At 39.9% G+C, this 15,467-nt stretch overlaps 1 protein-coding gene across 1 annotated transcript in view; it reads right to left on the bottom strand.

The window, feature by feature from the left end:
- The window catches only part of galnt2 (UDP-N-acetyl-alpha-D-galactosamine:polypeptide N-acetylgalactosaminyltransferase 2), a 35,913-nt gene extending 21,070 nt beyond the window's left edge, over positions 1-14,843 (bottom strand). The window contains exon 1 of the mRNA XM_077713058.1: positions 14,325-14,843. Coding sequence (XP_077569184.1) covers positions 14,325-14,420 — 96 coding nt within the window. The 5' untranslated portion in view covers positions 14,421-14,843. The remainder of the gene's footprint in view (positions 1-14,324) is intronic.
- Between the last annotated feature and the right edge of the window lie 624 nt (positions 14,844-15,467).

Here is a 15,467-nt window from a genome sequence, read left to right as displayed (position 1 = left end):
TAGGATAAACTTTAAATCTCCTAACACATCACGACATGGGTGAATGGGTGAGTGAAAAAGTGAGTGGGATTTAAAAAGCGTCAACTCATATTTCCAAGTGTGTAGATGGGGTCTCAGAATCATTTGTGCATTCTGTGAGGTTAGATGCGCACATTATGTAAATAAACGTGTGTGTGTGTGTGTTTGTATGCGTATCCTCTAATGGTCAATGGGTAATCCACTATAATCTGATCAGAATTGATGATGGATTATCTAAAAGGAGCCAAGAGTTCACACGCAGAATAGTTGGATGTTTTCAGTGTGCATATTTAAATTGCGTACGTACTGTACTCATCAATTCGCTTCAGTCTCACACAGTATGATAATAAAACTTGGTGAATGGAAAATGCTGTAAAAAAAGTCATTGTTATTTTAAGGTCACCCAAAAATATGCCTACGAATATTGCCTTTTGTGTTGCACCACCGTTGGTGTCCAAATATGTGTCAAGGGTAATCATTTGCATAAAAATTGCATTTGCACTGTTAGTTAAGATAACTGGCATACTTTGAGGCCAAGTTATGTATTTGCTCCATTGCACAATATTCAGTTGTCTTTAACATTTTATTTGAAGTGTAAAATTGACAGTAGCGGATAACAGCTTCGGAAATAAAGTGTTCAAAGTGTGCTAATCTGCAATTTAATGTACTTCCACTAAACAATACAATGGTTAATATCTAACTTGGGTACTACTAAATGTGTTTGACACGAGAAACAGTGCTGTTAATTTTAACATAACCAGTTTGCAGTTTAAAAGACAATGTTAACACCATTGGAAAAGTGTTGACTACATCCTAGTCTAGTTACTAAAGCGTCAATCAATCGCCTTAATAGGAAAGTAAATGGCCTAATGTGGTTGCATGGAGTGTGATGCAAACACACCGAGGCTGATATGAATATGGCTTTAAAGGTTGTCAGAAAAATAAAAAAGACTGACAAATTGAGGTATCCATCTTGGCTCGATGCCTCCTTCCTTTAGTGACAAGCAACATTATGTAACATTATGCACCACTGCATCTTGCCAATGTTATCTATCCACTTTGTGTCTCCAACGTCCTCCACTTTAACAAATTATGAGTAATATACTTCTTCCTCCAGTCGATATTGATATTACAATCACCCGAGCCTGGTTCTGCATCACAGCATCTTTTAAGATGCACACAACTGCTGTAGTGCCTTTTGTTCGATGGCAATACACACATCGCATTACATTTCTGAGAATTGCAGAACCATCTTTAGTCTTCACCAGCCAATTGTAGATCACATACAAACAACAATTCAAGAATAATATGCATACAATAGAACATAACATGACTGCGACGTGGTTTATTAGAACAGGAGCAAACAAGGAATCAAACTAAAGCGTCGACATGCAAGATAGAAAAGAGTGGGAATTTCTGAGCTTTTTTCCATCTAACAACTATATACACTTCATTTATAGTCTCATGTCACAAATATCCATTTGTGCCCAAAAACCCAATTGATCTTGACTGGCACTTAAAAAAAGAAAATATAAAAATATCACGGGGTCTGTGGTTTTGCCAGAACAACAAGCACAGCTAACAGAAGTGCTGTCAGAATTAATAGGGCCCAAAATCTCAGTTTTAGTACAATCACACCATTTGACACTAATAAATCTGAGACAGGCTTCAATGTGAGATTTTTTTCTCGCCATTTTACTGTGTTATTTTGCGATGACTAAAGCGGGTTGAATTCATGTGGTTCAATCTGTCTATTATTACTTGTTTTAAAAAACATCTTCTGGATTTGGTTTAGATGGTTTTATCTCAGTGAATTTGCAATAGTACAACAGAAAAGGTGGGGAATTTCACTATAGTTCAACACAAAATGTCAATCAATATTATGAGCTTCCGATCGAATGGCACTCTGAGCCATTCGTGTACCAAACTGGGTGGATGCATCATATACCCTTGACACCACAACGACAATTCACGCTGACATCACTAAGTGAAAACTGAAACCACCTAAACACTATAAGAATCCCTAAATGTTGCATTTTTTAAATAAATGTCTTTAGTTGGTGACAGTTTAACATGAAACAGAGCAGCATTAATACCCAATGCTAATCAATTATATAGTTAAGACAACATTTCAGAACAGATCGTCTTCAAACCGCAGTCATTGCATTGTACAAGCCAACGCGGTACGTGTAGTACGACAGCTGTCACTACATGTGGTCAGAAAAATAAACACAGACCCAAAATTGAGCCTAATCTGATGTGACATTTAACTCCAAACATCTTGGGTCAGCCCACATTTACAATCTTGGAAAAATAAATCTGATAAGTTTAAAGTGAACCGGCTAAAAAAAAAAAGTTATGCAAAAACCCAAGATAAAACCTTGAGTTGAAGATCACTCAAAATGAAAAGTGCTCTTCTGTAGACTAAAGACAATAATCCTGGATGGTGGAAAGGTTTTTAAACAAATGTCACTAGACTTTCAAATGTGCTTAGACACATTTTTCTCTTAGTTTCTAACACCCACCCAGCCTGTTCTTCGCAGAACTCTCATGATGTGTGTTGCCTCAAGAGAGATCATCAGGAAGAGGAAAACAATAAAAACCGAGGGGAAAGTCCACAGTCTCAACTGGCGACTGGAGCATTTTATGCACACGTCACTATACAAACTGCAACAAGTCACACCAATGTGTCTGTGTCAGCAGGAGGGATTCTGGGTGTAAAACAGCTCAATGGCATAATTGTATGTTCTGGCATCTGCATCACACATACACACACATACACACAAAAACTGAAAACACATGAACATTCCTATACAGGGAGGTCTAGGTTTAGGGTTCCTGGATCTGTTGTGCCTTCTAGGTTCAACCAAAAGAATACCAATTACAGCTATTATTCATGTAAAATATCAACTGAAATATATTAGGTATGAATATATGTAATCCTAAAAGCATTGTCTGACTTAACTAGGATTCTTAATTGCGAGAAATGGTACCATGAAAAAAATACTGATACCTTGCAAGACTCAAGAGATTATTATCACATTTACAAGTTGTTTTTGCCATATGAAATGGGTCATTAAATTTGGAGGACAAAGATTAACAAGAGGATTTGGTTATAGTTTGATGAATGTTTAGTCTATGTGCTCCTCTAGTAGTATTTTTTGAGAGATTTTTTAAAGTCATTGGCTGCCACTAGCACTGATACACATCCATGGGTATCTACCCATGACAAACTTGTTTCGATTCACATGAGAAAGATGAAAAGAGCCATGGAATTGGATGTCCATCATCATCATCAATAGCACGGACAGAGTTAACAACTTCTTAACAATCCAGTGATTCCATCACAAGCTGCGAGTGACCGAATCATCAGGTCATGCCTCTCAGCATGTCCTCCTCACTTAAAAGAAGTCAGATGCAGGACAGGATGCCATCTATTGTGTTACTAGAACAGGAAATCTTTCACACATGCTGTTTTTTTTAATTTATTTTTTTATAGGCTTAGCGTATGGGTCAACAAGGACTCACGCTGGGAAGACATGTAGCCTATCAAAACTGAGATTTCTACAAAAACTGCTGACATGGAAGTCATATGTCAAAGTAGACTCATTTACTGTGTGACATATGAATGAATGGCATTGACCACATGAGACAATTGTCACTTTCGTCTTCCTTTAAATATTCTAAATGCTGTTTTGAAGAAGGTGTTGTATTGTGCAGAGCTGGAAAAGAATAGAATAATTAAATGCTTGGCAGCAGATCTTGAAAGTATTGGCAGCTCCTTGGTAACCATGTTTGTTTTTGGGGTTTTTTTTACAATTGATTTACTACTGGCCCAGTTTCAATCCAATTTTAAGGGGAAACCAGAGGAGGGTAAAGCTGGCTGGAACTGACCAGTAGGTATCACTAGGAGGAACATAGCAGCTAAAAACGAGGGCTGAATCATTACAGTACGTTTGAGCCGAGGGGATGCGTAGGCTTGGATGCTGGTGGGCTGTTGGGGGCGGGGGTTTTAAATACCTAGCTTGACTGTACACACACTTTCATCAACCACAAGCTTCCTTCTCTTTTCTTCAGGCTGACTGAAGCCCCCCCTTCTTCCTCTCTGCCTTCTTTGATGCTGGCCTCCCACCTCATCTTCCTTTCAGCGAACACTAAACGACTGTTCCCTCGGTGACCACAGTGCTGCTCTGTGATTACGCTCACCACAAAAAAAATAAGTATCTGTTGGGTGTGAGACAATAAAAGCGCATGACACAAAACCGCAGTGAGTCTGTCTAATAGTATTAATGGGAAAACACTGGAGGATTTTACTTGATATTGACTTCAGGTTCTTTTCGCTGAATTTGTTAGGTCTGGAATACCGTGTCATCCCAGACACAAAATTCATACACACAACACATCACTTTGTATTAAATAAATGTCAGTCCTAATTACATTAAGCGCAATATGTATTTTTGCTTTGAAACATGTCGACAAACATTTGATGGGAGATAAAGCAGACGCCATCCGCCCTACGATTGGCTGAATTGGAGCCAAAGCAACATTTCACGAGAAGAATACAACATCACATACCGTAAGCCTGTTGGCAAGTCAATTTATGATCCTCTGGCTGCAGTCCAACAATAAATCATTTTTGCCACAACTCAAATGTCAATTAAATTTATGCATTCCCCGAGGAAACGTCATCATCTTCTGTGTGCAGTGATGATTGATTTGATGAGTAAACGCGACCATACATTTTGTACTACCTATTAAGCCTGTAACGGTTCACGTAACTGTATTGAGGGGTTTCGGGTTTGTTTGTTTGCGTACCATTTAGCTGATGTCGTATGTAGACGATAACGGCAATTATCGTCAAATCATTTTTGTCCACAATAAGAATAGAAACTTTCAATAAATTTGATAAATATAAACTACGATGACACCAGGTGTACGCCACAAGGGATGGGGACGCTAATTCCAGATAGGTCAGGAGAACAAGAAGATGGTGATAAGAGTGGCTGGGGTCAATAATTTTGTGATAATCCAATAATTTGGTGACCCATGATTGATAGATGTGGTCTAGTCTTCAATCTCTAAACAAAAGCCCATCTTGTAATTTGTTAAATTTACCAACATTTTAGGCAGGCAAGGAACAGATGTAAGAGATCTAATGAGGGCTAATTACATACTAACGCCACTGTGAATTGACTGCGGAGAGATTTTTCTCTAATGATCTGCAGGCCTTTTGAAACAAATTGCTACTCTCAGTAGGGGAAACATTCCTCCTTTTTCAAGTTCTGACCTATATAGTTGTGGTCAGAGGTTTGCATCCACTCATGGACGTGAATTTCACCGTCAAACTGGCTTTTCCAAGATGTTTTTGGTCAGTCCGATGAGTCACAAAAGCTCTTTTCATTCTGGCAAGGAGAACCTTCCAGCTGTGTTCAATTGTTTACAAGAACTAACGGGAAGCAAAGACTGCTAAGCATGACTCAAACGATCTGAGCACATTTAGGTACATTTTCTCAAAGTATATTTTCAAAGCAATACATGGACACACGTGGCAAATATTGAGTTAAATTACGACAGCCCCAGAGATTCAAGGACTTACTTTAATTTCATGAATTATACACATCTGCCTCAGGTTACAAGAAAGTCTAAGATCATCCTGCACCATTATCAAATTATGGGCCCTGATCCTTTATCATATCAGCGGCCTGCTACTAATAGTGACTTGACATTGATAATGCCATAATTAACTAGACTTTTGAATTAGATTTTAGATTAAACTTGATCTTAGCGCATATTAAATCTCGTTAGCCACATTTAATGTCAAAGCAGATTCTCTTTTACTTTTGGTCAACCCTAATTGGTGTGTTTTTAAAATTACAAAACAACACTACAGAAAGCTGAAAACCACAGGCATACAATGCCTAACAATCAAGAATGGAAAAGAATGCCCTTTGTTTCCTATTCTGGATATTGGCTACAGAAAGAAGTTTCATTGAAAATAGACAATGATGACAGCAAGAAAACAACGTTTTTATTTTTTGTCAGACAGTCTTGGAAAAGGTCTTTTTTAAATTTCTGCTTCCCTCGCACACTGAGATAAGTCCACAAAGGCTAAATATAGTAGTTTCAACATGAGGACAAACTACTACATATTTAGCTTCGCTGGGGCCATGTCCATTTGCAAATATGTTTCTCTTCAGTTAACCAGATATATTTGTAGGTCATGTTTGCAGTTGGATGTTTGTTGAGGAGCTGCTTGAACATTAAAGTTTAACATTGCTTACATAAACCTGAGCAGCCAATCTCACAGTATGATAGAGTTCAGTAGATTAACTACGACGTATATGCCCGGTATGGGAAAACCGAAGGCTAGGTAAGGAAATTCTAGCCTTATTGCATTTAAACACAATATTGATTGTATGAAAGATCGCAGAAGCAGACAAATCAAAAATACAGCATGAAAATAGTTCCCAAGAATTTCATTTAAATAATCCTCCTTGTTGTTTCTTCCATTTGATGTTTAGTTGGAGGAATTATGACACATTTGTGAGACATTTTTGGTAAGCAGCAGCCCAGGAATTTGCCCAACCAAAATCCAGATCTTCATCTGAGCCACTTTGTCTCCACGCGTCAATATGACACTTCCAAAATGTAATTTTATTTCACAACGGTCATGAATTTTAATGAAAAAACTCAGTGGCAGAGAAAAGATATTCTTGATTATCATGATTCAGTCAACACTGCTCAGCCTGTCATTAACGTGCAAGATGGGGTCTGTGGGAAGGAAGCGTTGCCCTCCAAGGATTTGCTGTTTTAATAAAACAATGACAAAGGGAGGCAGACGCAGAGTTTGAGAGCCAATAACTGTGACGAACAGCAAATCGTCGAGGGAGGAATCTCAATACCATACTCCGTGTCAGTGCCAGGTGAGTTTGTTAAGAGTTCGGTCATCCCAAAAGAAACGCGACTTTTTCTTGCAGCTATTATGTCTAGCTGAAGTTCGGTGCTTGCGCTCAAACTAAGAAGTTATTTGGAGAGCTGGAAAAGCAACTCTGAGTTAGCTTTGGACCGCCGGTAGTGCACCACAGGACCTCATCAACTCCACCCAGCCACTTGGCGTATACTTTGGCGTTCTTAACCTTACACAAGCAGCTCAAACACTTTTCAGGATTAATGTCACATATCCTCAAGCCTAGCTGGCACGCGACGTGGCGCAATTAAGTATTGAGGCGAATGGATGACGTCGTGAATCGACAAGGACGGTGGGGTTAAGCGTTAAGGTAAGGGCAACATCTTATACATATGCAACGGCTTACCTTACTGCTGAAAAATCTCAAGTGGCAAATGAGTGTGATTGGGGTGCAATGGCGATAAGGGGCACCTTAATTCATAGGAGTTTGTGCCTTCTGCTACCAAGATTTGGAGTCGCACTAAACACATCGGTATTTCCGTGTCTCCTACCGCTGTCACTCTGAAGCCAAGTGCTGCATAAAGGCTGTCGTATTTCTTGGTCCTGGTTCATTATCCAACACAGAATTTTAGAAAATGACTCTAAACTCACTCATTTTCTTCATAGCCAAATGAGCCTCTAATCTAGTCAGAGGCTTTCTGAAATGGCATTTTGAAATGGCTTTGACATCCAATCGCTGTTTTTGGCAGTGGCTGAGTTAAAAATGCTATAAATATAATTTGGTACTGCCTCCAAAACTGTCTTTGCATAAACAAAACACTAGTTTACATGAGTTTATATGTGTTTATGTTACTAGTCATGTTAGGTTGAAAAGGACAAATAGCCTGAAAGGCTCATTAATCCCACATTAAATCGCTTTGCTGCATGATTCTGTACAATGTGTCAATATGTTTTAAGTATAACATAAAACTAGTCATTGGTGAGGATGATTAAACTGAGCATTAGTTCTAGTTAATATATATCTTGATATAGATACTAATAAAACACCAGAATGAAGAATCTCTTTTTTATGGAATTGAATGGCAAATACTTTGTGGAGTCCAACATCAGATTGAATGAATAAATAGCATAAAATATCAAAATAAATCCCGCTCCCATCCATCAAGAGATAAAACACGCTATTTTTCCCAACATTGGCAGGTTGCAGAGGGTTGATTAATGGGTTTGTACGCTTTCCAGTGACATTTAACATCAATTCATCAAATGATACGATCAATCAAACATCAGCAAACCTGCCACGGTTTCACCATAATTCTGCCTTCGTTTTAGCACGACCAGCCAAGTCAGCACATCTGCTTCCTGAAACCATTTCAACATGCTGTATAAAAAAAATAAAAAAAAAAAAGACTATTTGCAACTTTCTTCCTGGCTGGCACCTTAAACTTTACTGTTGGACTTTCAACTTTGTTACAAGGGTGGCTAAGAAAGTGCATACTTTGTCGTGGAGAAATGTACGGTTTCCGGGCAGTATATAAAAGATGCTCTGTCGGCACGCACCAATCCTGTACATCTTTAAGCAGACCCGTAAAAATGTTCCAATACTATTACCTAGATACCAGCAGCTCTGCATATATCACAAGTAAATGGGCAAAAGGACTTTGAGTACCACCAAGATTGAAAATGGTCATAAAGTAAAAAGCCGATTGACCAAATGTATCTCAATGAAGGAGACTGAAGATTACATAATGACGCCATTGCCATACTGGGATGAAGTGAAGGATGGCTACTGAAAAGTCAAATAAAATGTTCACCGGTCATTCACACTTGAGATGGAGGCAGGCATATCTTGCAAGTGAGCAATCTGATGCACCCAAGTGACCTGGATTCAACACATCTATGCAGACATCTCAAGGTGAGATGAGAGAACAAGGTATGTCTGGATGGATGGATGGATGGATGTGTGTTTGCAAGAAGCTCAAATGGTTTGACACGGGTCAGAAAGGTTAGAGCTTAAAAATTCAATGTATGTGGTGCATGTGGTCATGCTTTCTATTTTTTAATTAAGCGCCTACAACAGTGAAAGCTCAACTGTTCTAATCACACACACACACACATACAGCTCCTCTTAGTCACCTGGCAGAATCTTAACACGACTTGCCCTTTGGCAGATTGAGTGTTAAAAATATATTCTTTTAAATAAACATTTTTGAGTTGATAACTGTGTTTGCTGCTGTCGACACTTTAAATAAACCCCCCGGAAGAGTTTACTGGCTCAATTAAAACATTATCACACTTGCACAGCTGTGAGTGGAGTCTACTAGCATTAGGAATGTTGAAATGAGATGAGTAACATTTTATTGCGCTTGCCACATCGAAAGACATCTTGAAAATTGCGTGATCGCCCTTAGAGGAATTCAACCATTAGGAGCAAGAAAGATGAGCATGATCTCCAAGGGGGAAAAAAATGAGGTTATCAGGAATTACTTGCAAAAGGCTTCGTGTCTCATGAAATTGAGTGATTAATAAGGGCAGAGCAATCTCTTCAATGCAAACATAAGAAAATTATAAGTTTGAACTGAATATTCTGAATCCAATACCACATTGGAATATATATATATATATACACATTGTTTTTACCAGCGTATGTCAATATAAAACCTAAAGAGCATGTAACTGTAAGTGTTGTCGTATTTCTTGTCACAAACTAGTGAAAGACAACGGTTATTGTGTTACTTATCAGGAGCTCAATAATGGAATTTACTTTAGTGTACATTGTGTCATTTTCTGTGTTCAGCTTTACAGTTTATCCCACATGCAATATGATAAAAAAATGCAGTAGCAGAAAAATGTGACACTTTTTAAAGTATGTTGAAGTAATCAATTTTGCTTTTTCATATACTACTATGGTCTATAAAATGTCATTCCCGATCCACCTAAAAAAAATCTATATTAAAACAACCCCCCTATTGCGATTCATTTTTAGCTATATCACTTGGTAGGCAGTGGGCCTCGTTTGTTCTTGCGTATTTGCTTTTTCCACCCCCCATGATGACAGAAGAGAATCTATTTTTCCACATTCAGCCACAGTGTCTTACTCACCCTCTTTTTTTTATCCTTGGACTATAACTATGGCAGTCTTCTACCCCCGCCACCTCCTTTTCCAGACCCTCAAAAAATGTCTCTGATTGCTCCATTTACCTCACTGTCAATGCCGGTGTTGTTTAGGGGCCGAAATTACAGTGCATTTTCTCATTAGCGCAGTATTGGAAGTGCTAAAGTCGCGTGTGTGAGCTGTGACTAAGCCCAGCATGCCGTGAGGGATAACATCTGAACTGATACTTAACTGTGGAGAAGAGTGCTAAAGATGTGGGCCACTAACAATGTTTGTGCCAAACAGGCAGAAGAGGTCAGACCAGTATCTAGAATACGCAGCTGATGTCCTGATAAAGATGGAATTTGAGATGTGTACAGGAAGTAGAAAGAAATCAAACGGAAAAGAAATAATATACTTTTCTGCACTTCAGTGTTATGCATCATTTCATGTTTGCTGGGAGCTATGAAGCCTCAGCCGCCACCTGGAAGCCAATCCAAACCACAATATAAGCACAGTACATTCTCAAAACTCACTGGTATGGTTATCCATTTTTGGAAGTGGCCCTAAGCAGTGCTTAATGAGGCGTTGCGGTGCGTTTATGCTACGTTTACAGGTAATACTATGTTCCCCATTGTGGTAAAAGATGACCGTGGCTGGCCATGATAGCCATGGATGCCCGGAAAGATGTTTAAATGGTCAAAATATTTGCACATGGTAAGATAACATTCATTCAGTTTCCACACCGCTTATTCTCACAAGGGTCGCTGGGGTGCTTGAGCCTATCCCAACCAATTGTGGGCAGAAGGGGAGACACACCCTGTATTGGCTGCCAGCCAATCGCAGGACATGGGAAGGGAAACAAGGACTTGCATTCACACTCAGACTTAAGAATAATTTAGGGCAGGTAAGATAATATTCGTGCGAAAATAAGTAAGAAATGAGGAAGGTATTATGCAATATGTTGGAACTTGAATATCGTATTGCAATGAGTATTGTGTCACTTTATATAACAAAATACATAATATACAATATAAATAAGTGACACTTAAAGTATGTTTTTAACGTTTAATGAAATTAAATTAAGAATTTATACTAAAACAATGAAACTATATACTAATTGATGCCATTTATTTAATAATCATCACAAGCAAAAACATAGAACTAGTTAACCAAAGACCTATAAGAATATCCAGAATAAGAGGACAAAAAAAACAAAGATGAAGCAAATTTTCTCAAGAGTTGTAAATACAAAGTAATATGCAATTGACATGTTCACAACGCGTAATCATGGGATGGGGCGACGACAAAAAAAAAAGCATTTTTCTTCTTAGGTTTGCCAAACAGCTGCGGCTTTGCTTGAACATCTGACAACATTAATGAAGTCTGTTGGCTTCTCCCGCGCCTCGGTACAAATTTGGCGCCGAGCTTTTCTCTCACAGCCCCGATTATCATGAAAGTAGACGCTACATTCCTTAGAACTGGCAGAAAGCATAACGTTCCTGTTGATGGAATTCACAAGGGGGTATCTTGGAAAAAGGGTTGCAACACTATCTCCTGTGTACCACAATGCATCAACAAAGAGGGCTTTGTTAAATGTCCAAGTTGTGTTTCTTCTGCTAGTTTGTCGTGTAAGAAAATCTCCTAATTATGGATATTTTTTCATCTTGGACATCCAACCATACATGTTTTCCTCTGAATTTGAAGAAGTGGGTTCACATCAGTAAAAGATGAAGAAGATATTCCATAATTCCCAATGTTAGCAGTGCCCGAAAGCAATGCTTCTGTAAATTTCTAAAGTAAACCTGAGAATGGAGTTACTGCTGCATCCAAACGATGACCAAGACAAACAGTGACACACGCCAAGTGCTACAGCTCGTCGTGGCGCTGTCGGGAATGGTACACAGAGATCTGGATTGCGTTTCCCCGCAGGTTGCGGAGGCGGGATAGCGATAGATTGGTGAGCTACATTGTAGCAGCCTGACGCAATCTAGACTGCCAAAATAATTAAAAGACTACCAACGCGGCATAAATCAAGAATAACATTGGAAATCATGCTATAGAACCCACTCCTGGTTTGAACTTCATCTCAAGTTCTGAGCAATGTACTTGCCGCTGGACCACAGTGACTTCTGAAATGTACAATTTGGAAGTTATATTTATCCTTTCATTATCTCAATAAAGAATTTGACAATTGCAAAGAGTGGATTCAAACCTATTCCTGATTTGAACTTCACCATCTCAAGTTTTGAGCAATGTACTTGCCACTGGACCACAGTTGACTTCATCCTAGTCTAGTTACTAAAGCGTTAATATTCCACAGACTCGATCAATTTAGAATAAGCCCTGTGTCAAAGTGCCTAGTTAGACGCTGCACCCTTGGTACAAAGCTGACACAGCCCATCATTCAACCTCCAAAACGAGCTGAACAAGATATGCTGCCACTTTGACCCCTTTAACAAGCAAGAAATGCATACCGGTAAACACATCAATCGCCTTAATAGGAAAGTAAATGGCCTAATGTGGTTGCATGGAGTGTGATGCAAACACACCGAGGCTGATATGACTAGACAAGAGGCAGGTGGAAAACACACGGGATATTCTCACACACACAAATACAGTGCTGTGCCTACAAGCACCCATGTAGAGCGCTACTCTCTCTTCCACAATGTATCGGAGCCGATGGTGAAATTGCTAAATATCGGCGCCGTTAATTGGTCGATCAATAGTAGTAAGCAAAAACCTGCTAACTGCACGTGATTATTTCCCCCACACAAACGGATTCTTGAAGGATGTTTGCTTTCCATTTACAGTATAATATGCCAGGATGCCAAGAACACAACAGTGGTTATGAAAAGTCTACACGCCTCTGTTTAAACACCAGCTAATCCCGATAAAGAAAAAGAACAGGATTTTGTTCCCGTTTCCATTAACGTATCCAACCTATAATGCTTATGGTTGAGGTCAGTCAAAATATACTTTGAAAACTCTTTTTAAACTATGAGATCCTTCTTATGCTGTGGGTACACTCTTCAGATAAAGGTTTGTGCTGGAAAATGTGGCAACAAAATTCTCGAGAAAATCAAGGACACCGGAACTTCATTTGGGGTTCATCAGAGGCACTCGAAATTGTTGATATTTACATGCTGAAGACTTCCAAAGACATTAAAATGATTGTGTTCGCAGTACTGCACAGATTTTGCATCAGATTTGTTTAATGTGAGCATACCGTCCAAGTCACCAGTTGCAGTCAGGAGGTAACTGGTTCAAGTACAAAACCACTAATTGCCCTTAATGAGATTAGAATATTGCATGACAGTCTCCACCTGTTCTGTACTTGAGGAAAAAAGACAGAGTGATAGACAGCTGGAGTCAATTAATTGCTAGGCGGAAAAAGAACTAAACTCACCAAAGTGTGGTTACAAAAAAAAAAAAAAAAAACAGAAACATGTCAGGTCACATAAGATCAGCAAACATTTACACCATCAAGTAGAAAAGAAAAAGAGACAAATAAAAAAAATCTCATTAAGTTTATATTTGACATTTATACATTGAAAAGGTTACTCATTCAACTGATTGGTTGGGTCAATTAAATTGGATCAAAATACCCCAAAACAGCCACTAGCTCTAAAAGGGTTAAAATCAGAGAGTATGTAGATGCAATGTTTTGATTTTTCTGCCATGTTTTAAAATGTTGCAAAATATAAGAATAAATGGTCATCATTGGAAATGTCAATCAGAGAAAGTGTTCAGGTTGCAAAAATGACGAGTTAGTGCACAGTCTCTACCAATGAGCAAGACTTCAAAAAAGTACGTAACATTGTTCAATTTCCAAATCACATTCCCTGACTGCAGCGCTGTTTTCACTTCCTGTTCTCCGCTCATGTGCTGCTGCTGACGTTTGCCAGTCCGCGGGCGAAGCTCCCCGGCCGGCCCTGATAACCAAGCCGACTGGCAGCCTCCCACCGAGACTCCCCGGCCGGGGAAGACACGTTGGCCGGTTCAGACCGCGCCTCACTCCCGCTGCCGCTGCCACATGGGAACACCCGGCGAGGGGACGGTGCAAGTTCACCGGCGAGTCGCACAAATCGGGCACTCGTTCCAAATCGTAATCAACTTCAAACCCATTTATCGACATTAACGCGGCCTTCAATTCGATGTACACATCAGCGACATGGCCAGAAACCGAGCAAGGGGACCAGGGCACGGGCACTCCTGCGCCTCTTTGCCCCCCGAAAATAATGGCTTGATCAAAATAAGAAAATAATGAGATGTGGGGGGGGGGGGGGGGGGTGTTCCAAATCATACCTTTCGTCCTAATGCCGTCCCCGAGTAGAAGTAGTAGGCTATCCCGAGGACCCAAAGCACCGCAAAACATAACAATATCCTGGATTTCCTCCGCATGGCCGTCTCCTAGTCTCGTCCGCCTGCCGAGTGCTCGGCTCGGGCTTCGCTTGTAGTGATTGCGGCGACGGGGGTGGCGTCAGACGTCTCCGTGGAGCACGCTTCGCCGCTCGGTCCTAAGTCGCTTCTCGGTCGGTTCTTGCTCGATTCGCCGGGGGTGGGAGCAGGAAGCAGCTAGCCAAAATTCAACAACGGGGGTTGAGAGGGCAAAGGCTAACCCCGCTCTAATCCAATCAAACGTCGGATAACGCCGTTGTTGGAGGAGGGCTGGGTGCCGCTAGCGGGGCGAGGGACGTATCGCCATCGAGTCCGGGGGAAAAAGGACATGTAGAAGGGCTTTGCTTGGAGTGACTCTTTCAGTGGAGCTCTTGGAGCAGAGAGCAACGATGTGTGTGCGTGTTTGTGTGCGTGTAAGCGCGCGCGCGTGTGTGTGTGTGTTCGCGTTACTGGATGTCAGCCGCTGTCCTCCACCGTGGCGCTAGGGGCGCTAAAGATGAGTTGTTCAACTTCATATATTTTGTTATGAGAAGAAATTGGTAAAACCACACATTATTGTGATATTGAACTTTCTTCACTGCTGAAAATGATTGAAACTCTACAAACAAACATTGAAAATTATGTTTGTTTTCATAGTGTCAGGTCTTGAGTTCTGGCTTCAGATTGTCTTGTCTTGTGCACAACATTTTCACATTTTTACATTGTAATTTTTTTAATTATTCCCCCATACAGTGGTCCAAAGATCAATAGTTTAAGGGGTAGATGAAAGAGTGCCCTCTGACCAGGATATTTAAAAATAAGAGTTACGATAGTGTCGGATTTCCACCCCTGAAGTGCAGCCAGCAGGTAAAAAACCAAAACAAAACACTATATCACCTTTTTTAAAGATAGCCAACAAGTCAGACAATGCTCTTGTCAGTATCAGCAACTTCTCGTTAAAAATGGCACTGAAAAACCTTGACCCTGTTATCAGATAGTCCTAAAGTACTATACTAGTATTAAAGAACAACATTTTCATCCAAATTTAAACAACCCGACAATGAAATTCAC

This window comes from Stigmatopora nigra, chromosome 3 (assembly GCF_051989575.1).
Source record: "Stigmatopora nigra isolate UIUO_SnigA chromosome 3, RoL_Snig_1.1, whole genome shotgun sequence".
In the NCBI taxonomy this organism is placed as follows: Eukaryota; Metazoa; Chordata; class Actinopteri; order Syngnathiformes; family Syngnathidae; genus Stigmatopora; species Stigmatopora nigra.
Note: the sequence above shows the minus strand (reverse complement) of the source record. Positions and strands in the feature narration are given on the sequence as shown.